The 27,633-nt window shown below is 41.2% G+C and overlaps 1 protein-coding gene across 3 annotated transcripts in view; it reads left to right on the top strand.

The window, feature by feature from the left end:
• AMBRA1 (autophagy and beclin 1 regulator 1) overlaps nt 1–27,633 on the top strand; it is a 160,182-nt gene that overhangs the window by 116,511 nt on the left and 16,038 nt on the right. For all 3 annotated transcript variants that reach the window (XM_079950766.1, XM_079950768.1, XM_079950767.1), the window contains 3 exons: nt 10,552–10,691; nt 26,075–26,167; nt 27,028–27,221. In XM_079950766.1, the coding sequence (XP_079806892.1) occupies nt 10,552–10,691; nt 26,075–26,167; nt 27,028–27,221 (427 nt within the window). The remainder of the gene's footprint in view (nt 1–10,551; nt 10,692–26,074; nt 26,168–27,027; nt 27,222–27,633) is intronic.

The raw sequence follows: 27,633 nt of genomic DNA on the forward strand, positions 1-27,633 counted from the left end.
TGCCAAGGAAGAAACTGCTGCTTGTGACTGTTATTGGAACCTTGAAGTAGCTTTCGCATTTCCAGCTATTTGATTTCATTAATCTTATGATCTTTTCCATGTAAGTATAGATAAGATCCTAACATCGTAACTCACGTATTGTGGAATAATTTTAGAGGAGCACCCTGAAGATAAGATTATTCAGTGAAAATTGTCTTCACAGACTTTACTATAAATTAATCTCTTTGTAGATCTGTGACGAGCATGATCCCTGTAGATTAATTATTCAAATAACCTGTTGTATTCAGCCTGAATTATCATTTTGAGTTTTATCTCATTGATTCTTATCTAGTTTCATTTTTATTATGAGTTTAGCATTCAATTTTATTGGTCACTTTCAATCTCTCTTGAGAGCTTCCTGTTTCTGGCATGTCTCAAAAATTTAATTACTATGCACACACTAATACCCACACCAGTTTACAATTAATTGTGAAAGTTGTGCTGCTCACACTTTCCTCCAGACCTTTTTGAACAGATAATCAGACTATACTTGTGGAACTCCAGTTAATCTGCTGTAATACCTGATTATGCTTTGGAAAACCACACTTAAACAATGTTGTGTGCCCCTTCATGCTAACTCCTTCAAGTCTAATGGTAGTGTGGATTTGTTCCTTATTTCTTGCTCTAAAGGTTACATGAGAATTTGATTAGGAAGTAACATACAGTGGTACCTCTAGTTACGAACTTAATTCGTTCCAGAGGTCCATTCTTAACCTGAAACTGTTCTTAACTAGAGGCGTGGTTTCGTTAATAGGACCTCTTGCTGCCACTGCGCCTCTGGCACATGATTTCCACTCTCATCCTGGGGCAGAGTTCTCAACTCGAGGTAACTCTTCCAGGTTAGCGGAGTTTGTAGTGTTTGTAACTCGAGCTACCACTGTATTAGTTCCACACCGCCACCAGTATACATTTGACTTCTGGTCTTTTCCAGCCTAGTACTGTCTATTCTTTAAAAATGTTAAGAGTATTTACTTCCACTAATATGATGTTCCCTTTGTACATATGATGAACTAAAAAGTTAAATACAATTGGTTCCAAATTTAGGGACCTCTGTTTCTGTTGTTTGGCTCATTTATTAAAATCTCATGTTTGTGACTGTGTCAAGTCTGAGAAAGTTTGAATGACGTTTCTAGATTTCATGGTATCAAGTGTTTCTCTGAAGTTTTTTTCCTGCTTCATTTATTTCCCTCTCACTTTGTAATCAAAGACCTGACAAACAATTGGGAACACAATAAAACTGTGATTTATTTTTTAATGATCACCTTTGAGCGCAACAATAAAAAGTGCATAAACCGATAATTGGCATACCTTCTTAAATGATGAGTTTTGAATGTAACTCTGTGTACTTTCAAGTTTTGTAATAAAACCGCAATATTAATTAAGGTTGTTTTTCAAATGTTTGCTTGTTGATCATGGAAGTATAGCCTGAATAGGTAAGCTAATCATTTGGTGGGGCCACAATGTGTTAGATGTTGGTTTTGGCATGTAGGGGGATTTTGGGTCTATTGCACATTCATTATTTGTATTTTATGAGGTTTAAATTCTAAAATTATGAAATAAGTCATGTAGGTCTGAAATGTGCTGGCTGTTGGTGGGATAACTGAGAGACCATATTTTGCTATATTCGGGCAGGGTGCAAAGAGGGATTTGGAATTGTTTGCTTCTTCTGCTTTCCCTACTCAGTCACAGAGCTTCCTTCGCTTTGAAATTGCCCGAATCTTGAGCATCTTTCAGAAAAATATTGTAAGATGTAATTTTTTGGGGCTGGATTTCAGTACTAGGGTTAAGCTTGCAGGAAGGTTAGAGTTTTAGTGTGTTGTAATAGGCTTTAAATTGCTACCTGCATGAAGCTTTGTTAGGGGTTGAGGTATAAATATAGGAAGTCGAGCTTGCAGCTAATCTTGGCAAAGATGTACTCTATTGTTGGAACTGAATTTATCTGAAAGGCCAAACACCATGTCCTGATTCAATTCAGGTTAAAGTATTTTAACTTAATGCAGCAATGGGGAACCTCCAGCCCACAGGCCAAATTCGCCTGGCAGGGGAACTAATTTGGCCTGTGAGTTTGTTTTCACCAAACCATGCCTACTTGCCCCACACCTGATATTATCTGTGACACCAGGTGTGTGGGAGCCTTAATGTGCACGTCCAGTTGTTCCCTGGCAAGTAGGAGTTGCATTTGGCTCTTTTTAAGTTTGGTGCCAAAGACAAGTCCATCTTAAGATCAAACCAAAAGGAACGTTTTTTCCTTTGAAGTGACTGCTTGAACTCAGGCCAGGCTGCAAAGGAATGTGCTGCTGATCCTTTCCTTTGAAGTTGAGTCACTTGACAGTCAGGCGTTTGACAAAAAAGACAACCCTGTCCACCAGTTAAAGTGGCCCAGGGAGGAAAAGAGAGCTCAAGATCTGCCCCAACAAGTGTTTCCCACTTTTGACTTAATGAAATAATGTCATCACAAGACTCAGTGGTTGTTGGGTGTTCCCCAATTGTAGCTCAGGAAAAGCTAGGCAAGAAATTTGTAAAGTATTTGGAAGGAATTCAACGACAAGCCCTTCCAGTAGTTCCCTCAGAGCAAGCATTTCAGCTTGCCAAATGGGGCAAATGTGCTGTTCCAGGGCAGTGGGTTCTTTAAAACTCTCCCCAGAACCCACTTTGATATACATTGTGGGGGGTGAAGGAGCACCATTGCACAAGTTTTAAGTCCAGGCTGGGGGGGGGGAGGCAGGAGAACCCCCAGAAATGCTTGCCCTGCAGAACGATCAACATAGTGCAGTGTTGAATTCATCCCAAAAACATTTCAAGCCCTGAAAGCAATTGGATTTTAGAATGATACATATCAAGAGATTCAGTAAATTCCTTCCTATGAAATGCATGCCATGATCAATTGGGTGGTGTGAAAGACTTTTATCATAAACTAACCTAAGGCAGCTTCATATGTCCAAATTATAAGCGTGCTATCCTGTAAGATACTATAACTCTGTGTCTTGCAGTAACAAGCTAGCATGGTTATTCTAGAATACAATGGTATATTTTATAGGAGGACTACCTGAGTGTATATGCTTTGCACATAGAACATCCCAGCTCCACATCCCTGCATCTCCAGTTAATGAAAATAAGGTCAGATAGCAGGTCTGCAAAAGACCTTTGGAGAGCTGCTGCTTTATACCTTGCACAATATCCTCTTTGCTTAATATTGAGAGTCGGATATTTGCATAGGAAGGTGATATAGGAAGGATGACCTATGTTTTCATAGGTTTTTTTTTCATGTTTTCTCCCTTAGAGAAAATGCAGAAGTGAGCTGAAGAATTAGTTACTATAATTATTATTCCTGTAGTGTTGTAATTTATTTTTTTAGAATTGGTTTGTTTTTATTTATTTATTTTCCAACAGGAATGAATGTAAAATTTTCTCTTCTATTAATAAAAGAGGATTTGCTACAGCTAAGCTGCAACAAATGCTCAAGCTTAAGGTAATTTGATCAGAACTCCGTAGACAGCAGGAGGAAGAAAGTCGGGGAGAAATGACCATGAACACTTAGCCACCTGTGAAATAGCCTGCATATAACATTGTCTCAGAATCTGAATGTTTCTCACCCTTAAAATTAAAATAAAAATAATTTCTCAATGTATTTATATCCTGCCTTTCCTCTAAGGAGCTCAAGGTAGTATACCCGTGCTAGAATTAGGGTGGGGAGAGATGTTGCCTGTTCCCTTTGCACAAAATGATCTGTGTAAAGTAAAAAAACAAAACCCCAGCATTTCCAGCTGCCACCACCATCCTAGCACTGGGATAGAGAAGGCTAGAAACACTATGTGTGCACTTTTGTCTGCCTGCATGTTTATGTGTGTATGATTGTGTATCTAAGAAAGAGAGGAAAGAGAGCACAGTATATGCATGTGAATATACATTTGCTGCACCAACCACTGGCATGTGACCATGGAAGGCTGGCTGACAGTCAATGCAGCCCACAGGTTGAAAAAGGTTAGCTACCCCTGTGCTGGAGAATGGGAAGATTTTTCAGGCAACCTAAATGTACACAACCCTGGTCGCTTACAGCTTGTTCAGATTGGAAGAACACCTGGGGAAAGCATTCATATATGGTTTCTCACGTGCTTTGGTTTTTGTTTTTTTGTTTTTTTTTTGCACCATGAAAGGCATAATAAATTCCCTGCTTTTAAACCCAGTTGAACATTGTTTACCACCACTGTCCTGCCTATGGGGTAAATTACTGTATTTTTTGCACCATAACACTCACTTTTTTCCTCCTAGAAAGTAAGGGGAAATGTCTGTGCGTGTTATGGAGCGAATGCCTGCGGGTGGCGGGGGGGATCTGCAGTCGTGAGCAGAGGATCCATGGTTCCCCTTCCTTCCCTCCTCCGTGGTTACAAAGCATGGATCCACATGGATCCTCAGGATTTTTGCATTGGGCTACTCCAAACTCACTGTCAGATCACATGCCTGTGGCCACAGCATGAACCACAAAAATCATATATCCACTATTTCGTTTAGAATATTTTTTTCTTGTTTTCCTCCTCTAAAAACTACGTGCGTGTTATGGTCTAGTGTGTGTTATAGAGCGAAAAATACAGTATGTGCCATGCCAATGTAGAAAGCCTCTAAATCTCAACAAGGACCCTGTTATAAAGGAGTTTTAAAAGGAGCAAATTTATTTGTTCAAAGGAAGAATAGTGAAACAGATCATCCCCCCTTTATTTTGTGTTTATAAGAAGTGGGGTGATGGCGGAATCTATGAATAAGTTAAAGCAAGAAAGAGGGAAAGAAGACAGATAATGAGGCTTCACAGGAACACTTGCCTTTATTCCTTTTGAAATTCTAGTAGAATTTTTTGCTGTAATGGAGGTACTACTCATTTACAAGATACTAATCAATCTTATCGCCTGCCAACCTAGCAGTTCGAAAGCACCTCCGGGTGCAAGTAGATAAATAGGGACCGCTTACCAGCGGGAAGGTAAACGGCGTTTCCGTGTGCGGCTCTGGCTCGCCAGAGCAGCGATGTCACGCTGGCCACGTGACCCGGAAGTGTCTCCGGACAGCGCTGGCCCCTGGCCTCTTAAGTGAGATGGGCGCACAACCCCAGAGTCTGTCAAGACTGGCCCGTACGGGCAGGGGTACCTTTACCTTTACCTTTACCTTTAATCAATCTTATTAAATGCAGTCAAATGAAACTAAATTCATATTGAGAAAGGTAGCGTTAAGAAACTTTATCCGTATTTGTGGCTGTTGGCTTGTTTATGTTGAATCATAGTCCATCTGGAAGATTTTGGAGAGAGGTGCTGAATTTAGTAGTCAGCTTCCTGGGGCATTAGGACAGACAGACAGACAGACAGACAGACAGACAGACAGACAGACAGACAGATGCTCTGTTCAACAGATGCCCTTACTCCACTAATCATTGGCTAGGAGGCTATATCTAAATTTATAGGCATGCTAACCATCCTAAGCACCAGAGTGACTCCTGGATTTACAGCATCCTCAGGTATCATAACAAATTACAATTAGATTCAAGCCTTCAATATAATGTATATTCATTTTGTCCTTAGGAAGCATGGTTTGAATGAAGTGGATTTGAGTCTGAAATTAATCCTTAGAAAATCAATAAGATGTGACAAAGCCAACTTCAAACATAAAATGGATGGGTGCATTATTTTCCCAAAACAGCTGAAACAGTACAGCCCCGAGAATGCTAATAGTTGCTCAGAATGTTTTATGAATATATGCTATAGAGCTATGTGCTCATTTATTCTCTAATATATGTATGGCCTATGAGACGAATACTGCACAACAAATACAGCTAAAGCACTGCCATCTCTTGGTAGTTGTTTTTTTTTAATCCTGCTTTTAAAAAAAAATCATAGTTTATTGCTGACCTGCCAACTGTTGAGTCACTCATTAAGCTGTCTCTGAGGGTGCTTTAGGAGGCACCACATGGTATCTCTTAAGAGCAGGGAAATAATCATTTAAGGAGGTATTTTTAACTGACTAGCAAGCAGTTAGAAGGAAATTGACAAGGACTGGTTTTCAGGGGAACAGTCACACAATGTAACTTCCACTGGGAAATGTACTTGGCTTGTGACTAACTGAGTGTCTCATTGGCTCACTTTCTTGCCTGTTTCTCCCAGTAGCCCAATTGCAAAAGCAATTCCTGAAACTAAAAACCGGAAAGCAAGTGAATCTAGAAAATAGACCTAACCTAGACAATAGGCTGTGTTCATTGCGGGGGTGGAGGGCAGATCAAAGAGGAAATGCAGCAGAAATCTTGAAGATCCTGCCATTGAATGACAGGAGATGGATGAGTGTTTGGCAGCTAGTTCAGATAGAAATAGAAACTGAGCCAAACAGGATTCTGCCCCAAGCTACTGCTGATCTCTAGCAAATTGTTCTAACAGCCACTAATCTTATAATAGGCTAGCAAAAACTGTCATTTTACGGGAAAAAATATTGACAGTCCTTTTTCTTAGCCTTGTATGTACAACAACTTATGAACTACACCTTTCAGCAATTTGCTTAACTGTCAAAATACAGAATACAGCAAAAATCCAGTTTGGTGAAGATATGGCCAAAGTTACAATGGCAAAAGCAGAGGATGTACTTACAGCTGTCAGTTCATCCTCCCCTCTCAGCCAGCTGGGCCTCAGTAGAACAATATGCAAGACTATACGTCAACCATATATTGATGACGTAGTGATATGTATTCATCTGGGCAGAAGTTCGTAGCAGAATAAGTAAATGAAGAAAAGAACTGAAAATTTCTAGCCTTTTTAAAACAGAAAGTACTATTTTTGAAAAAGCTGAGTCATGGTGTCTTGTTCTTAAATATCTTGAGGTCACCATTACCTATACTTGGCTTCATAGCTTCAGGGAAAGCCAAGAAACTATTACTCCACTTTTAGCTATCCTGAAGTGCACAGTGGATTTTAAATTTCTCCCTAGCTAGGAGAAAAGGAGAAATGACCAATGCTTATTCTATTGCAAACATCACTTTGTTTTTTGAGTCTATATCTTTCTCTTCACAGACTTCAGTGCCTGCCTTCAAATGTTGCTTTAAGTGGCAAGCGATAACAATGATTATTAGGAATAATCTGAGACATACATTTCTAGTGACACTATGACTGCTGTGTCAAAAAGCACTAGTGCATGGAGGCACAGTGGACAAGAGAGAAAAAACTGTCCATGGCCTCCAAACTTCAAACTCATCAGTGAAATAATTTAACCAGCTTATCACATAAAGTGCACATGGAGAATTGCTGTTCCATTTCCAACTTACTTGCCCCTTCATTTTCTCTTTCACTGACCATGTCACACTGTCCTCTGCCATCTATCACTGTTCTCTTCTTTCTGCCTTTGCCATCAGCTATTCTATCCATCAACTCCCTTATAGCTCCACGGGGTCTGATACTGAAATCTTAGGCACTTCTGCTACTAGATGGAAAACATTCATTATGCCTGCATTTAGTGCCAGCAGAACTGCTAGTTCAGCTGCCATCATGGAATATGACTGCTAGTCAAACCTAGATGGACAGGAAGAAATGGGAGGGGTTCTCCCTCACCAGTGCAGGGGTAGGGAATCTGTGGTTCTTAGGGTGATGTTGTTGGATGACAACTTGCATCATCCCTGGTTGTTGGCCATGCTGGCTGGGGCCGATCAGCATAGTAGACCAACATCAGGAGGGCCACAGTTTCACTATCCGTACACTAGTGAACAGTGACTGCTTAACTCTCATACACTCAGTTAAGTCATACTCAAGACCTTGACCCAAAGTTATATGGATTTTAAGATGATGACAAAGCAGGCACTACAGATTCGCTACAGATTGGTGAGCACTGCTGTGTGACTAAATGAACCCTCACCAGGTAAATTTCCTTACTTGAACATAATTCTTCTCAGTCATATATTTCACATTATAGCATCAACACTAAGAGCTTATTATGCCATACAGTACTGTTTTACTATGAAATCAATCTGGTTGAGAGTTCTGAAGTGCCTTACAAACTTCGTATAGTTTTGTGACCAGGAGTGTAGCAAGAGTGTACTATATAGTCTTACGAAGTATTGCAGTTATCGGTCCCTGTATTAGTAAAGTGAGTGTTGTACTTGTAGAACAGGCTTCCTCAACCTCATCCCTCCAGATGTTTTGAGACTACAATTCCTATCATCCCTGACCACTGGTCCTGCTAGCTAGGGATCATAGGAGTGCAGGCCAAAAACCTCTGGAGGGCCACGGTTGAGGAAGCCTGATGTAGAATGTATTAAGCCACAATGGGGAAAGGGTAGAAGGGGGTAGGGGTGTGGGGTTTGTGCTGCTATCATGCTGCTGGTAATGTGGGGAAAGTAGGAAAGTTATCTCTGCAAATAAGAAGTTGTTGGTAACTTTTATGTGCATGCAAGTGAAATTCATTCAGTTTGGTGTTTTTTTAAAATCATGTGCAAACTGTTAGGGAACACAGTTGTTAAATTTAAGTATGCCAGCCTGTGAGTAGGTGTGTATATATGTTAGTTGGCCACTAACCTAAAGCATGAACCCAGATAAATGTTCTTGAGAAACCTGAGGTCTTCAATTGGCGGAAGATGTACAGCAATTAACAATGTAGCAAACACTCAGTTTGCATATCTGAGTAAACTACAGTTATTGATGTACTGTGATAATGTTCTTCTGGTCTGTATGTCTGTTTCCCACTAGCCTGCAGAGGAAATAAGCCATGATCCCTGACTTGGCATTACAGTCAGTTAGGGATTATGTATTCTTTTGCTCCCAAAAACTTAATTCAGTAAGACGAGACCCAGCCTTAGCTACAGATCATGCTTTGGGAACTTGAGAAAGCATGATCTCTGGTTGAGGCTTAACACTAAACTGAAAATTATGATTTGCTTCTTCCTCATGCTAGCAAGGAGGATAAACACAGATCATACAGGCATGATCACAATAAATCCATTCAGTATGGTTTAGGTGACATGTGAACAAGTGAGTGTGTAGTATAGCAAATGCAAGACATGGAGGCAAGCCTTGGAAACCAGATCTGCTAGCTGCTGTTCCTTAACAGGAGGCAATTGCCCAAAAGAAACTGTTTGTTTATGAAATAGGTTTGCAGTATAATCATGGGGTGTGTTCTTTTCATTCTGTCACACTTCAAACAATGCTTGTTTTCTGAATAAGTGCTGCTTTGCTCTTATAAATGCCTTTCTGCTATCATAACCCCATTAAAATTAGAGTGCATAACATAATCTCCATGGCAACTGATGCTATCAGTATACATAGGATTCTTCACTACCTAGTCAAAAGAAGAAAAGAATAGGCCAAATATGCTGAGATTGTGTAAGTATTGTAGAGAACACCAGGGACTAGACAGCAGCTCAGTTGACACTGAATGTCTCTTACTCTGCTGAGCAAAATAAAAGGCCAAAGAGCACTGATGAATATCTTTTGGCAGAAACATTTGAGAAGAGTCACTTGATATTCTAGTAGGGTTGCCTTTTGTTGGTGTGCAACATTATTGATGTGCCATTGTTGTTGCTATAATTCTATAGACAATAAATGTTGACCTACAAGCTCACTATGGTAGGTATAGTAGAAGATATATTGCAAAAGAGATTCCTAGAGGATCAGAGGGTGGATGGAAAGCAGTGGTAAGGGTGTTCATCAAGATACAGTGGGATATGAGCACTGCTGGATATCAGCTGTCACAATACTTATACCGCAATATGCTATTGCCTTGAACACCTCTCCTGATTTCTGGCCAACAGTATTGTATTCTCTGCTGCCTCATTCTGCTGGTGCATTCTAACTTCTGCATTGTTGTGCAGTAGTGAACTGCATACATCACTAAAGTTCTCCATCCTACATGTATTATTATTATTATTATTATTATTATTATTATTTATACCCCACCCATCTGGCTGTGTTTCTCCAGCCACTCTGGACGGCTTACAGAATACAGTGGTACCTCGGGTTACATACGCTTCAGGTTACATACGCTTCAGGTTGCAGTCTCTGCTAACCCAGAAATAGTGCTTCAGGTTAAGAACTGCTTCAGGATGAGAACAGAAATCGTGCTCCAGCGGTGCGGCAGCAGCAGGAGGCCCCATTAGCTGAAGTGGTGCTTCAGGTTAAGAACAGTTTCAGGTTAAGTACGGACCTCCGGAATGAATTAAGTACTTAACCCGAGGTACCACAGTATATAAAACATAATAAAGCATCAAACATTAAAAACTTCCCGATGCAAGTAGCACGTCACATGGTTAACTTATGGTTGGCCCCTGTGAGAAAGAGGATGCTTGACCATTAACCTGATCCAGCTCTTTCCATCTTCTTACCCCAACGGCATCTTGCAGTCCCTTTCCCCATTTCAGAAAGACTGCTGTGTGGCTAACTTTTTATTCAGGTTGTTTAATGTTTATTGTCCTTGTTCCTGAATTGCTGACATAATTTTGGTCTTTTGGCAACTTGCTGTTACCTGTTTGAAGCATTAATGTATGTGGTTTTTTTTCCCTTTCAGAGAGTATTCAACGTCTTGTACCCAATGCCTGCTGACCAAAGGAGACACGTCAGCATAAATTCTGCTCGCTGGCTGCCTGAACCAGGCTTGGGATTGGCATATGGCACTAATAAGGGGGACCTGGTGATTTGCCGACCGGAGTAAGTGCTTGGTTTAGAGCCTGAGGGCCTTCTTCCCTTAGTTCATAGGAATTTTCTATCAGCAGTTCATCCTCAATTATAACGAAACTTTCAGAGATTAATTTTCCCCCTGATAACTATTGTGGTGCTTGTTTCCTCCTTTAAAATTACTATAACTTCATATTTCATCTTTAATCTTTGAAGTTTATGAAAAGCAGGAACCATTGAGCAAATATAATATACCTATCAGGTATAATATAGCTTTCCAAAACTCATGTGTCAGCCTCCCTGTTTTTTCTTCCTTTTGCATTTGATAATACTGTACCCTTCTCTTACCCAGGTGACTCATAATATAGCTATGAAGTTAACTTTTCTTGTTTGTTTGTTAAGAGGCAGCAGCTTAGAAATGGTAAATGAGTAAGTTAACTGGAGGAATGTTCATTTAGGCTTCTATATTTTCTCACATCTTTGTCCGTGGGCTTAAATATGACTTCTAATAGGAAAGAAGCCCCAATATGTATGTAGTATTCAGTACAATGCAAATCACACGTCCGAAGTTCCCTAAATTTTGGGTGACCTTGTTAGTCGTTATTTGGTTTGGCCTGTCTTAATTGAACACACTTTTTTATGGCGCCTTTGAAAAGTTGACATTCATTTATGTGGAATTACAAATGTTGCTCATGTGTGGATGTCTGTTTTCTATGACCCAAACCAAACTTCGTGCTAAACATGCAGCTGCTGTAGGAAACAGCAGTCACGTGTTTAATTACCCCCTGTGTCCTGTTATCAACAATCCTTATTTCCTCACCATCCATTCTCATCACTGGCTAGCAAGGGGAGTGTGGAATATTATGGTGTCAGATAATAGATAAATATGGTTCGATGTAACAAAGCTAGATGCATGTCTGCTGTACATCTAGCTTCCCCTGTCATAATGTCTAATAGAAGAAAGTATGAGATTGCAAAGGAAGTTGATTTCTTCCAATAGCCTAAATATACAAAAGAAGTACCATGGGGGAGGGAGGGGGAGGGAGAAAAGAAAGGAATTGAGTGTGATTAAAAGAACTTCATTAATCCATTTGTATCTTGGCCAGGGTATATTGTGGTGTCAAAGTTGTTTGTTTATTGCTGTGTGGGCTACTTGGTGGTTACTGTATTTTTCCCTCTATAACACGCAGATTTTTTCTCCTAAAAAGGAAGGGGAAATGTCTGTGCGTGTTATAGAGCGAATGTGTGGTCCCTGGAACCGAAAAATCAGGCAAAAATCAAATCGCGGCGCTTCACGGAGAAGGGAAATCTGAAAAGAGGAAGCGGCTGCTTTCCTGCATTCTGCCTCAGGGTCTTACTGCCCACCCTCCTCTGTCTTGTTGCTGTGTTTGCTGAAACGGAACAAAGAGCAGGGAAAGCCCCTCCCCTCCAGGCAAGCAGAGGGGAATTCCTCTCTGTGCTCCAGTGCTGCTGGGGGAGAGGGAGAGAGATGGGGGAAGGGAGAGAGAGGGGGGGAGGGAGAGAGAGAGGGGGAGGGAGGGAGGGAGGGATGGAGGGGGAGAGAGAGAGAGAGAGAGAGAGAGAGAGAGAGAGAGAGAGATGGCTGGCTTGGGTGGGGGGAAACATTTGCCTTTCTTTCCTCCCTCCCGTTAAATCCCTCTCCTGCATTCTTAGCCAGCTGCTTCTCTGCACACCCCTCTCATGTCCCTTCTTTGTTTTTCCTTCGCTCCCCACTTAAAATGTGGTTACAAAGCATAGATCCACATGGATCCTCAGGATCTTTGCATTGGGTCACCCCAAATTCACCATCAGATCACATAGCATGTCCATGGCTACAGCCTGCCCCCCCAAAATCACGCACCCACTGTTGCCTGGGGCTGCAATGGTGCAAAAACGTGGTTAAAAAGCATGGATCCACATGGATCCTCAGGATCTTTGCATTGGGTCACCCCAAATTCACCATCAGATCACATAGCATGTCCATGGCTACAGCCTGCACCAAAAAAATCACGCACCCACTGTTGCCTGGGGCTGCAATGGTGCAAAAATGTGGTTACAAAGCACGGATCCACAGGGATTCTCAGGATCTTTGCATTGGGTCACCCCAAATTCACCATCAGATCACATAGCATGTCCATGGCTACAGCCTGCACCAAAAAAATCACGCACCCACTGTTGCCTGGGGCTGCAATGGTGCAAAAATGTGGTTACAAAGCATGGATCCACAGGGATTCTCAGGATCTTTGCACTGGGTCACCCCAAATTCACCATCAGATCACATAGCATGTCCATGGCTACAGCCTGCACCAAAAAAATCACGCACCCACTGTTGCCTGGGGCTGCAATGGTGCAAAAATGTGGTTACAAAGCATGGATCCACAGGGATTCTCAGGATCTTTGCACTGGGTCACCCCAAATTCACCATCAGATCACATAGCATGTCCATGGCTACAGCCTGCACCAAAAAAATCATGCACCCACTGTTGCCTGGGGTTGCAATGGTGCAAAAATGTGGTTACAAAGCATGGATCCACAGGGATTCTCAGGATCTTTGCATTGGGTCACCCCAAATTCACCATCAGATCACATAGCATGTCCATGGCTACAGCCTGCACCAAAAAAATCACGCACCCACTGTTGCCTGGGGCTGCAATGGTGCAAAAATGTGGTTACAAAGCATGGATCCACAGGGATTCTCAGGATCTTTGCATTGGGTCACCCCAAATTCACCATCAGATCACATGTCTGTGGCTACAGCATGAAGCCCAAAAATGATACACCCACTGTTTCATTCAGAATGTTTTTTCCCTTGTTTTCCTCCTCTAAAAACGATGTGCGTGTTATGGTCAGGTGCGTGTTATAGAGCGAAAAATACGGTATATTGATTTAGAATTACATTATTTTTTAACCAGGGACTCCAGGTTAGCATACAGAAATATGAATAATATTCACACAACATAAAGATACAATTTAAAACTGGCAACAAAATACAAGATAAAAACCCCAAAAGCTTAAAAATGGAATAAAAGGATGCAGTTCCTCAGAACCATCAATAATCTAAAATGCATGGGCAAATAGCAGCGAAAAATTTGTAATGTTGGTGGCAGGGTGCCTCCATATTTCATTCCAAAGTTGGGCTGCTACCACAGAAAATGCCCTCTCGTTTGTGGAAGTAGCTAATATACAGCTAATAACAAGGGTTGGTGTACCCCAAATTAATGCCCAAGGCTCTCATCCTTTTCATGAACCCAAACCCTTGCCTGTCCTGTGCACCAGGTCCTTCTTTCATTTTTATCTGTAAGATGTTTTGTGAACAGGAGACTAAGTAAAAATGGTTCTCTAATTGTACTTAGATGTGCACATATGTTCCCTGAAGGGCAGTAAGGAAATATATCCAATTATCATGAAGTGACTCCAAAGAGAGAAGTAACCATTATTTATTTCAAGTTTGTAAAGTTTTCAGCCAAAGTTTGGATTTCCCCCATGTATTGTTGACTAAGCTGAAAAGAATAATCCTAGCTTATGGGCTGGCGTCAGTGCTCTAAATATTATATCAATATGCATGATATAGAATACAGAATTATCATAAGCACAAATTTAAAAAATGTAATTTAAAATACAATTATACTATGATCCTGAGATTGCTTTTCTGTGCCACTTCATTTCTTCATAACCACACATCATTTTGTGAGGGCAGCTTATTTTTCACCTAGTTTTTGGTATATAGCCCCAATGTATTTATCTGTCATGTGTGTCTGGTGACTAACACCATTTACCTGCCAGCCTCTTCAGTCATTAGAGACCCTGATGCATTGTTTACATTTTAAGTGTAAGCATTCTTGGCCAAGGTGACTGTTGAAGGCTAGATGGAGGTTCTGTAACCACCTTCGCTGCATCAAGCAGTTGGTCCCTTACCTTTCCCGCCCTGCCCCGGCCACAGAGATCCATGCAACGGTCACCTCCAGGCTTGACAACTGTAATTCGCTCTATGCGGGGCTGCCCTTGAAGCTGTCCCAGAAACTCCAACGGGTGCAGAATGCTGCAGCAAGGCTCCTCACAGGGTCTCTGCCATGGGAGCATATTCACCCAGTGCTTTTCCAGCTGCACTGGCTCCCGGTGGAGTACAGGGTCAGATTTAAGGTGCTGGTTTTGACCTTTAAAGCCCTTCACAGCCTAGGACCCTTGTACCTACGGGACCGCCTCTCCTGGTATGCCGCACGGAGAGCCTCAAGGTCCATAAATAGCAACACCCTAGTGGTCCCGGGCCCTAAGGAAGTTAGATTAGCTTCAACCAGAGTCAGGGCCTTTTCAACTCTGGCTCCGGCCTGGTGGAACGCTCTGCCTCATGAGACCAGGGCCCTGCAGGGTCTGCTTTCTTTCTACAGGGCCTGTAAGATGGAGTTGTTCCACCTGGCCTTTGGCTTGGAGCCAGTTTGATTCCCTCCCCCTCTTTCTTTTTTCTTTTCCTTTCTCCTCCTGCGATGAGGCTACATTTTAATATTTTAATGTTGTATTTTAATTTTGTTTTTAAATTGTATTCATTCAACTTGTTTTTATTATTGCTTGTTAACCACCCTGAGCCCGGCCTTGGCTGGGGAGGGCAGGCTATAAATTATTATTATTATTATTATTATTATTATTATTATTATTATTATAGTGGTCTCATTCTTAGCTGACATAGGTTAGCCATCCGACCCAACAAATTGCTTAGAGATCCCATAGATTGAATCCTTATTTTCAAAGTTACCATGGCAATAAAAGGTTGGACCAAGCATTAGTATGTTTGTCTTTGCGGACAGAACACAAAATGGGAGAATTTTGTGGCATACTTACTTTTATTAAAGTGGACACAGGCATTTAACAGAAGGAAATTTTGCTTTTGCATTCCTGTGGTACCTTTCCTACATGTTTATGGATTTAGGATCAGCTTATTTAATAGCCGCAAGCTTCTTGTACAGTGTGTATGTGAATTATTTTGCTTGCTGCTTTCTGTACCCCTGGGATATGTTAAAGCATTGACTAATGTGATGCTCCTTGCTTGTAGCTAGACAGCTCAGATATTTTCAATGTAGAAGTAAATGGGCAACTTAGCAGTCCAGTCTGCTTGTCATGTTGAATATAAAACCCTGGAGTCTTTGTGGATCTTAAATCATTTCAGTGTGCTGAAGAGCATTCACATATTGAGCAGCTTTCTCTGAGTATGCCAAGGACTTTTCTGAGTATATTTGGCACTTGGTAGTTTATAGTAATAATATTAACATATCACTACTTTCATATCTAATGGACGCGGGTGGCGCTGTGGGTTAAACCACAGAGCCTAGGACTTGCTGATCAGAAGGTCAGCGGTTCGAATCGTGAGCTCCCATTGCTTGGTCCCTGCTCCTGCCAACCTAGCAGTTCGAAAGCACGTCAAAGTGCAAGTAGATAAATAGGTACCGCCCCAGCGGGAAGGTAAACGGCGTTTCCGTGCGCTGCTCTGGTTCGCCAGAAGCGGCTTAGTCATGCTGGCCACATGACCCGGAAGCTGTACGCCAGCTCCATCGGCCAATAAAGCGAGATGAGCGCCGTAACCCCAGAGTCGGCCACAACTGGACCTAATGGTCAGGGGTCCCTTTACCTTTTTTTACTTTCATATCCATATAGCCAAATAAATAAACAAAACAAACATATAAATCTTTCTGGTTATTCATTCTCCTTTTAGATGTTAATGGATCTATTTTTCTCTTATTTGGTTACTTTTTTAAAAAGATCCAGGAGACTGCCAGTTGACAAATTCTGTCTGCCATTTCCTTATGGAGTTATTATTCATATGTGGTTCTGAATATCACTCCAGTTTTATATAATGACAGAATCAATAGGTAAATCCAATGCATTTCATTTACCAGCTTTATTAATACCCCTTTGTGTTGTGTACTTACTATCAAATACAAGTTTGGTTTATTTGATTACCTCCTTTTGATGATAACTCTTGTCATTAAAATTCTTCCCTTTATTGTGCAAGATGCTCTAGCTTTTTTGTTTTTGCTAAATAAAGCCACCTGAGTCATTTTTCCTTTTCTTCACCAATGAATGGACGTTCTTATTAACTCACCTTTCCCCTAACATATTTAGAATACTCTTATTTCACCTTGGCAAGCTGAAGTCCTTCTGTGTAGTTCTTTCTTTTCTTTTCTCAGTAGCTCTTTTGTTACTGCTGTCAGAAAGTGGCACGTTCCTGCAGTCTAGGTTTCTCAAGCTGTCCAAATCCCAGCCTCCCAGGATTTCTCCCCTGATGGTACAGATAAACTGTGTTAGTTTATTCAAAGGACACATCTGGAGCATATGTTGACCGTTTTTTACAGGCATTTATCCCAAGATACTATGAAGTCACACAAAACAGCTTTCAAAACTCTTTTTTCTTAGGTAATAAAATGTGTAATGCCTATTCACTTGTGGCAAATTCACAATAATTTCTAAAAAACTCAAACCCTCTTTAGGTATTTTTTTTTTTAAAGTAAACATGTGTGTCAGGTGGGAGGTAGCAGGGATGAATGCACTAATGCTTTCCTCATTACTGTTTCATCACCCTTCACAAGTTGGAGGACAAACTTCTGAAGCTGGGAGCCTCTATGTGGACAGAAGAGTTACAGCATGGCAACAGGGGACAGAGCTAGCCCCCTTTCCCCCCTTTACAACAAGATGGATGCCTGGAGAGGGCTTTAATGACTCACATTTTTAATATTCTAAATTGTGAGCAGCTGAACGTTGGTCTTGTAATGTTCACTGAATACCTAGAAAACTTTTTTTTAAAGATGACATTAGAGCAAGGATGAGGAACCTTTGGCCCTGTGAGTGTTGCAGGACTACAACTCCCGCCATTCCTGACCATTGTTGTCCAGTTGCTGGGAGTTGTAGCCCAACAATTACCTGGAGGGTCGCCACTTATCCAGCCCTGCATTAGAGGATATAACCTATGCAACTAGGCACTTGGCAGAAACAAAATAGACTGGAAAGAAAATGCCAAAGTTAATACAATAGCATCTTAGTCATACATTAGTAAACAGGTGAGGGAAAAGATTCAATTCACCAAATATCAGGTGGTAATGTATGCTTTAAATAAGGAATAGTAAGCAAAAAGGCACAAACATTTGAAAACAGAATTAGAAATAAGATGTAAAGGCTAACAGAGGGCCAGAAGACCAAGAAAGTGAATATACAAAAATAAACAATGAAATGGAAGCAAGAGATGGAGGATGGATACATATAAAAGAAAATGACATCTTGCTTGAATATCTCTTCCCAAAATGACATATTTGCGACTGATAAGTAGTTGGATCAGCCTTTGCTTTCTGTGCCACATGAATAGACCCCTCTTTCAATGGAGCAGTAAGAACCTCGGTCATTCAGAGTCTCCCCTGCTCCCAACCTCAGCCAGTCTAATGTGCCAGAATGAGCAAGGATCAAGTATGCAAGTGGTCACTTTTACCTCTCAGGCTGCAAAAGGTTGCCAAAATAAATCCATATGAACATGTCAGTCGGAGACAGTTTGAACACCCAAAAGCAATTCTCTAATTAATGTGGAGTCTGTCTGAGCGAATGAAATTGTTTTATCCACAAGGAGCTTTGCATATTGGTCACAACAAGCAGCTTAGGACGTTACTATTTCCCTCCAAGGGTCAGATTGTAACAGGTCTTTTGCCTTTTGGAGTAGCTCCTCTGGAAGGCACTGTGCAGACAAAATGGTGGCAGAAAATTAAACTCTTGTCTGCCATCACCACTGTGGAAATAGGACTCAAATGCACTCTAAGCCATATGTGAGTGGCTTATGCAATAGCTATAACTCATAGTTTATGATGCTATTAACCAATCAGTATATATGGTGGGTTCTCCATTTCTCTCTGACCCAAGCTTGCAGCTTTTGAGGGAAATTTTAATGTAAAGAGTTAGGTTCTGCATGTTTCTCTATAAAGACAAATAAGAACACTAAATGAAAATAACGAGGAAAGCGTAAATAGCCCTACTTTTCCATAGTTTTAATGTCTGTTGCTTTTTGCCATGTCCTCCTCCACTCCCAAAAAATGTCATCCCTGAATTTGGAGGTGTAATTGGAAGACAGCATATGCTGATCTGTAATGTAATTTTAGAAATTGGGGTAACAACTGGAATAGCCAGGTACAGTGGTACCTCGCAAGACGAATGCCTCGTAAGACGAAAAACTCGCAAAACGAAAGAGTTTTTCATTTTTTGAGTTGCTTCGCAAGACGGATTTCCCTATGGGCTTGCTTCGCAAGATGAAAACGTCTTGCAAGTTTGTTTCCTTTGTCTTGCAAGTTTGTTTCCTTTTTCTTAAAACCGTGCATTCACTTCGAGGAGCAACTCATAGCACGCAGTGTGGTAGCCTTTTTTGAGGTTTTTGAAGACTTTGGTGATTTTTGAAGCTTTTCCAAAGTCCGTGCTTCGCAAGACATAAAATCGCAAGACGAAAAATCTCGCGGAACGAATTAATTTCGTCTTGCGAGGCACCACTGTAATGGGAGGAGAACTAGTTCTACAACGTGGCTGCGTGGTGAAGAGGAATAAGGGACAAGGCAGTTTCTCCATTTGCTCAATTGAGTAGGAGACAGAATGGCAAGAGAAACAGCCCCCTAACTGGAAATGAACGTAATGTGACTGGTGACATGACTCAAATCTTAGTTACCAATTGGGACGATGCACAAGGGAGGGATTTTTCCTATACTATCTCTTTCTGTTATAGAGAATGTGTATATGTGTGTGTGAAGACATCTAAGATTCAAATTACAGCTTACTTCAAAGATCTTGCTACTACTTGTATATAATCATGGTAATAACTTGGGAGCTGTAAGCTGTGTGCATTATTCTCTTGAGGTATAGGGTTACTCTTACAGTTTGTAATGTTATTGACTTTGCTTTGTGCAAATAATTTTCTTCTATTTTGAGCTAGTTTTTTTTTAAAAGAAAAAAGGTTTTGAAGTTGTTAGCCTTAAGTGTTAAGGTAGTGTTGATCATTCTTGGAACTTAAAATCGGCTCAACACTACCTAGCCTTAAAGAGTACATTGAAGTTTAAGATGCTCTTAAGAGCATAACACAATTTAAAATATGCTGTAAAGCTTTAGAGCAGTTCAAGTAGCTTAAAGATTTTAAGTAGCTCTCTGCTCTGACAGGACCTAAATAGCTTAAGCTATTCCAAGGGATCAAAACAATGTAAGCAGTGGTAGCATTGTTATCATCTTAAGTGGTTGAAGTTCTAGGCTATCAGCATGGTTTAAATGGTTTGTTCAGTTTGTAGATTCTGATTTTTAATCTCTCCAGTAAACTAACAAGCTCCATGCTTTGTAGAACATCTATGCAATAAACTTGGACTGTGGAGTATACAGTCAAATATTGCAACACTCTTTTTCTAGCCCGGAATGAGGCCATTTATTTTCTTATTTACACATAGACACACACACTCCCCCTGGGCAAGCTTAAGGCTTGCATCACAAATTCAACTGGCTGCAGTAAAAGGACTTGCTTATTTTTCACGTTTTATTCTGTTGGGTCAATTCAGTGCCTATCGGTATCAAACTTTTCATGGCATCATTTAAAAACATGTTTGTGAGTTACCTTGAGCATCTGAAAAATGTGAGAAATAAATACCATATTTTTCGCTCTATAAGACGCACCAGACCACCAACAGACGCACCTAGTTTGTGGAGGAGGAAAACAAGAAAAAAAATATTCTGAATCTCAGAAGCCAGAACAGCAAGAGGGATCGCTGTGCAGTGAAAGCAGCAATCCCTCTTGCTGTTCTGGCTTCTGGGATAGCTTCGCAGCCTGCATTCGCTCCATAAGATGCACACACATTTCCCCTTACTTTTTAAGAGGGAAAAAGTGAGTCTTATAGAGCAAAAAATACAGTACATATTGCCTATCTTTTTTAGCAGGTTTTGAGGAGAAGCTGGGATTAGATTCGAGCAGCATGACCAGCTCTAGTGCTGTAGACGTTTTCATTGTGGTGTGAAAATTGCAGGCACTTACTGGATAGTGCCCTTAGAGTGAGTCTTGCATACAATGCAGGAGTAGTTTTGAAATAGTTTCCTTAAGTCTATTGAAAACAAGAATGTGTGCATTTACACTAGTTCTTTAAAGATGACTACCTGGACAACTTTGGGAGGAAGAGTGGGATATAAGAGTGTGTGTGTGTGTGTGTGTGTGTGTGTGTGTGTGTGTGATACACAGTTGTGTCTCCTTTCAGCAGTTCCTTGCTGTTTAAGAAAATATTAATTCTTCAGAGTGAAATTGACTAGAGTAGAAGCTACTTGAAGTTGAATTCTGCCACTTCATCACTGTGCATGGGGACTGGAAATGATTGCAATTAGGAATTAACAGACACTCTTCAAACAGCAAGAAGAAGCAGAAAAAGTTGTTGCTGGAAGTCCAGTATCTTCATAAAGTGTGTGTGTGTAGGGGGGAATCACTTCCACTGTGTATAGATTACAATCTGAGAAGCAGCCGTGGTCCCTACTACCAATTATTACTATGATCCAGAGGAGACATCTCCCATTCATAATATAGCATATCTCAGAGGATTCTTGGAGGTGAATGGGTTTTTTTTATAAAAAAAGATGTGCCTTCAGTGTCAACTGTTTGGGCTTCTGGAGACTGTAGCAATGCAAAGCAAACTCTAGAGGGTCAGTTTAATAAATGTTAAATATGACATTGAACATAAAATCAGGAAGTTTAGCATTCGAGTCCAGCAAGTTTTTAGACCTCATGGCTGCTGAGAAAAGGTTAAAGTCATACGGGAGGGTTTTTTTAATTAAAAAATATATATCAAACGTGTAGATAGCGTTTCTAGCAGGCAAGAGGTCATACCTGCCCCATCATTATAAGTCTCACCTCTTTACTATGATTCCTGGGCCCTGCTCACCCACTGTAGAACACCTTTTGCCCCTTAGATGCTAGTGCACAGTCTCTAGTTACTGGGTAAATTTACTGGGTAAATGAATAAATGGATGCATATCTTTTTGGTTTATAGATTGGATTTCTGATCATGAAGGCACATTTTTTAGTATACTTCTAGAAACGCCCTACAACCATTCCATTTGTTGCTACTGCTGCTATTGTTCTGTGAATGGTTTTGAACTGTCCTCCCAAATATCTCTCTCTCTCTCTCTCTCTCTCTCTCTCACACACACACACACACACACACACATTTTGCTTGAATGTAGGGCATCCTTAATGCCTTGGCAAGGGATTCTCACAAAAATGTTGTTTTGACACGGCTAAAATTTCTATTCTTAAGCCTTGTTTGGTAAATTTGATCCAAGCAGTAGCTGGTGTACAAGGGCTGTTAGGAGAAGATACAGTATGCTGCTATTAAGGCGATAAAATGTCAGTGGTCACCTATGCCTGTTGTGCTGGTCTTGATTTAAAAAACAGCATGAGTTTGAACAGAATCCACTTGCTAATCCTATTTGTTTCGTTAGCATGCCTGTTTGTGCAGTCACTTACTGCTCAGCCAATTACCTTAACAGTATTGGCGTCTTTCCTAAAACAAACACCAAAACTGCAGGATATGGGCTTCTTGTTTCCTTTGCCTAGTGTTTCTGTACACATGCACATTAGAAGGGAACGACTTATTTGGATGAGTGAAACAAGTCCACATTCTGCACATGATGGGTCTTAAGTGGAAGCTTTTGCATTAAGAATCCATTATCTTCTTCTACCTTGAAGCCCATTCACCACCTCAGCTCTTCAGACAGGCACAGCAATGGCATTTCTTAGCTTCACCCAGAATGAAGACTGTATCTTCATATGGCAATTCCAGGAATGTGCCTTGTGACCGTAGGTCTGTATGGTATCCAGTTTGCTCTAGGTTGCCTTTATTCTGAAACCCTGAAGCCTGCTTCAGTAGACGCTAAATGTTCAGTTCACAAGGAGGCAGAATTGCAGCTGTATATTTGTTTCCTATAGATCTTGCCTCATGTTTAAATCTCCAGTTGTCCCTGATTTGTGTGTGTGTGTGTGTGTGTGTGTGTGTGTGTGATATGAGCAGCAGTATTTACCCCACAGCATGGAAGAGCTGCTCACGTGGAATGTAGCTGAGATTAATCAGGTTGCATATGTGATGCCAGATAGCTACAAGTGTTTTCACCTGTTTCCAAAAAGAAACACAATTTGAATCACCTCTGCAGTTGCATTATTTACTCTGCCAATCAATGTACTTGGGAAAGCATGGAACAAGCATGGAATAAACAGTTATGGGACTTATCCTGGATACTCATTTGTTTTGGGGGGTTTTTCCTCTGGCTTTCCTTATGCCTTTTTAAATTTATAGTTCCCATCCTTTCAAGTAAATCTAACCTCTAGGTTAGATTTCTGCAACAGCTTATATGTGGGGTTTTCTCTGAAGATGGTTCAGAAACTTCAGCTAGTGCACAATTCAGCAGCCAGGTTGCTCACCAGGGCAAGATGGTTTGAGCACATAACGCCAATCCTGGCCCTACTATGCTGGCTGCCAGTTAGTTTCTGGGCCCAGTTCAAAGTGCTGGTTTTGACTTATAAAGCATTAAAGGGCTCAAGAGTGCAATAACCCAAGGACCGCCTCTCCCCATGTTAACCAACCCAGACACTGCGACTGTCACCTGAGGCCATTCTTTTGAGTGCCGCCTCTGTGAGAGGTCCAGAGGGTGGCAGCACGAGACTGGGCTCCCCACTTATGGCTCCTGAGGGAGCTTGCCTGGCACCTCCAATACCTGCACCCTTGATCTCTGCATCCTGCCTAATTACCATTTCCAAACTAGTGGTCTGCTTTTAGCCCCTTCAAATCATTCACATGATTGGTCCCCTGCTTTTTGCAAGGGCCAAAATGTTCTTGTAAAGTCCCCCTTCTTTCAGTTGGCAGCAGAGCAGCATTCAAAACGCCCATTGTTCTAGGCGCGGTTTGTGACTGGGAATTTCATTAATGCGAGCAGTTTCTGAGCTCTGGGCCTTAGTACTGCGCCTAAGATTTCCTTCTCCCCACTTCCAGCCGCTCTCTGAGGACTGGGGAAATAATAGTAATAATAATTTATTATTTAAACCCTGCCCATCTGGCTGGGTTTTCTCCATTTGAACCAACATAGTAATATTGGGGGAGGTGGGGCGGTGGCAGGGGACGTATGGATTTGTTTTTTCCCAGTCTTCAGATGAGGACTAGACCATGTGAAAAATGAATATAAGGTTTTAGTTGAAGTTCATTCATTTTCAGCTTTGTAATCTGGTTATAAAAAAAGCACGCCTGGACATTCCGTTGCGGCGCCCATAACCTAGGTTTAAGGTGAAATTTAGCTCCTAGCTTTCATATCTCGGTTTCCAACACTGCAGCAGAGTATAGAGGGGTGTTAAAGGCTGTGTTTACAGCATCCAGCAAAAAAAGCAGGGAGGGATGATAATGCTTATTTTACATTGCCTTAAAACTATGAGGGCAAGTAATGACACTGGATTCTTTGCTTTCTTGCTGGTAGAGCAAACTTAGTTCCAGATCACCTATCTGAAAAGGTGGTCAATCTGTACCTCCTTTATTCTGGCTGGGATGGTGTAGTGGGGGAAATACAAGCTCAAATAATGACTGGATTAAGATCCTCACAGCTGCCGATATTTTGTGTTGGGAAGGGTGCCTGACAGAAGCTTATTATGGAGCCACAGGCTCTGTTGGAATACCTTGTTTGCTGCAGCCCAAAATTAAAAATGGGAAATGAGGGGTTTTTTAGTTTTTATTTTATTTCACTCTGTGTAAGATATTATAAATGCAGAGATTTTGATTTACATCTTCCTCAGATTTAAGTGACAGATGGCAACCTATTCCTAGTATCCTGCCAAATCACCTCGGTGCTTGCTTGTTACATTGAGACTGCAAATATGCTAGTTAATCTACAAGGGGAAAGTTTGAGAATTTGGAATGAAACCTTCTACAGAGGCCTGCTATCTTGATCTTTTGTGCTTTTGACTGTCATAGCTGAATCCAAATTTGCATCCAGTAGGAGTTGTTTTTATAGCATAAGCATTTTAGCACCACATGTGAAGGTAGCTTCAAAGGTTACAAATTTCCCACGTGGAAGAGCATTTGTTGGGACAGTGTGGAAATTGTTACATGACACATCTGTAGTTTATGTTCAGTTGTTGCTCTCCATTTTGTTTATATGTTTCACAAAGTACAAAACTTGTGTGAGTATCGCACGAAACAATCTTCACACAGGTTACACATTTTTTCTCCACTGAAATACATGTTTAGACAGTTAGCTTCCAGAGCTCAGGACACTTGTGGAACACTTCTTCAGTGGTACTTCATGTGTCTTAAGTCAACAAGGGACCTGTGCAATCACAAAATTTGTCAAGCTGACCTTGGGGACCTTTCACACCTGACTGAACTTCTCCCTACTCAGAAGCTCTTAATATATGCCCTCAATATGCCATACTTCCAATTTTTGTTGCTGTGGGCAAGGCTAGGCTAGGGCTGCTGCTTGTCACATGGGTTCAAAGAGTGACTACAGAAAGCATATTATGTCTGTCTTAAATTTTAGTTCCATTAGGTTAGTTAGATGCGCTTCATGATTGTCTAGTTTTCTTGCTCCCACATCTTGGAATGTCCCTAATGGCACTATCTTGAGGACTCCACAATTCCTTGGAGTCTTGGGTGGGTAATTAGCACAGCTGTTATTAATTTCCAGGACTTCAATGCAGAATAGATGAAATTTGAAGAGGAAGTGAAAGCATACTGAAGTATGTGTATGTGTGTCAGACAGGTGCTTCTTGAAAAACCTAAAGTAAAATAAAACTACACTTTCTTGACTCAGGTAGGCCTAATCCATTTGTCAGTCAGCTACCAGGCTAATGGTAATGCCATAAATAAGCCAGACAATAATTATCTGGCTGCTTATAAGGGTCACACATACGAACAGTCTTGCATGCAAAATTCCACCTGAGCAATATGGTCCTGTTTATGGAGCTTTACGGATGCATGTGTTCCTCAGTAGTCCTACTGCCTGATCCTTTAAGAAGCCCTTCAGCTGCCATTAGGCATCATAGGGCTCTGCCACTGAATCTTTTGACAGGGTTAGTTTATATGTAGCTACCAAAGTTTACAGCCGCTCTTCACGCAAATAAGATTTATACCTTGCTACTTCTGGGCATTCATAGCAATGTGCTGAAAATAACCAAATCCAAGTAGAAAATCTCAGAATGCAAATGACTCTCCACATAGGAGCAACCATGATCACAGATGAACAGACAGGTTTGTGGGACCCGGCCTGATTATATAGTTCACATTTTGACAATATATGCTGCAAGTTCTGAAACTGATTATTTTGCCAAGTATAGTAGCATGGTTACGTCTTCTTATAGAGGTCTTATGGAGAAAAATGTCTTAATTTCCCATTTTCCTTTTGTACGGCAGGGCCTTAAACTCTGGGGTTGAGTACTACTGGGACCAGCTGAATGAGACCGTCTTCACTGTGCATTCCAACAGCAGGAGTACCGAGCGGCCTGGGTGAGTCTTGGGGGATGAGTGTAGAGGCAGTCAGTCATAGCTTGGGAGCACATGCTGAGCTGTATGTTTCTTCCATCAAATTTACAAGGGCTGGTTATGCCTGTGTTTCCCTCTTATGATGGCTGAATATTTAAAACGTATCTTCCCTTTGGCACTTGACTGACTACCAGTGGTTACGTTTGGTCTATTCACTGGTGCAGGCTGAAATTTTAAAATACATCTGTCAACTGCGGTCCTTCTAGCTGCCAATCATACCCTCATTTAAGTCATTTGAGAAGCTATATGTGCTTTGTGTGAAAATGTTACATGAAATAGAAATAAATGATGGTAAAGGAAATGCTGCGAGGCGAGACTAGTTACAACCTAAAACATAGAATTTGGCACTAACATTGAGGTCTTTAACCAAAATCATTCATAGAGATAAAAGGTAGAGGATAGCTAAATAGACATTTTGACTACCCTCTAGATCAGGCATGTCCAACTCCCCAGAGACTGTGATCTACTCCCAGTATAAAAAAACTGGCAGTGTTCTACTCATTGTCCTTGGAAGGAGGAGGAACGTGCATGGGGTGGGTGGATTGCCCAGAGTTGTTGAGCTTTTTTGGGGGGTTGGACATCCCTTTTCTAGATCATGTTTAGCCAGTATAGTGTCCTCCAGATGTTTTGGATGACAACTTCCAGCATTGCCAGTGGTCAGGGATGATGCACAACATCTAGATCATTGTACAAAGAAGATGCTTATGGTGTTCACTGAAGTGCAGGATAAATTACTGTTTTCAGGGACATAGAGGATGTTGTGTGTTTACCCTTCAATTTCCCTCTCTCTCTCTCTCTCTCTCTCTCTCTCTCTCTCTCTCTAGAACTAGCAGAGCCACATGGAGGACAGACAGGGACATGGGTCTAATGAATGCCATAGGCCTGCAGCCACGGAACCCAACCACTTCTGTGACATCACAGGGCACACAGACTCTGGCTCCTCAGCTGCAGAATGCAGAGACACAAACGGAGAGGGAAGTTCAGGAACCAGGAGGTTCTGCTTCAGGGACTGCAGAAGGTTAGAACTGATGTAAAATAGCCAAAAGTTGTCGTCTTAAACACTGTGTAAGGGAACATGAGATGTGACATTCTTAAAAGTAGAATCTATCTACATATAGAAGCTGCCTTATCCATAGCCACAGCCTTCCTTGATAGAGTGAAAGAATCTTGTAATTTTTCCAATATAGGTTACCTTCCTTTTGGTCTTCACACTTCTTGAGCTTATTGTGTCCAAAGAGGCTTGCATCTAAAACATTATCAATAAGCCAACAAATTGCTGCTCCTTCCTCAGATTAAAAAGTGCCAAGATTCTAGCAAAGGAAACTTTTCCTTTCTGTGTCACATGCGGAGGTTTAGAAAACATTTCTCTCACACATAACAGACCACAAACGTTGTGTCAATTGCAAACATTAGCAAGTATGTTGGGGACT

The sequence above is a fragment of the Podarcis cretensis genome (assembly GCF_951804945.1).
Source record: "Podarcis cretensis genome assembly, chromosome: 1".
Lineage (NCBI taxonomy): Eukaryota > Metazoa > Chordata > Lepidosauria > Squamata > Lacertidae > Podarcis > Podarcis cretensis.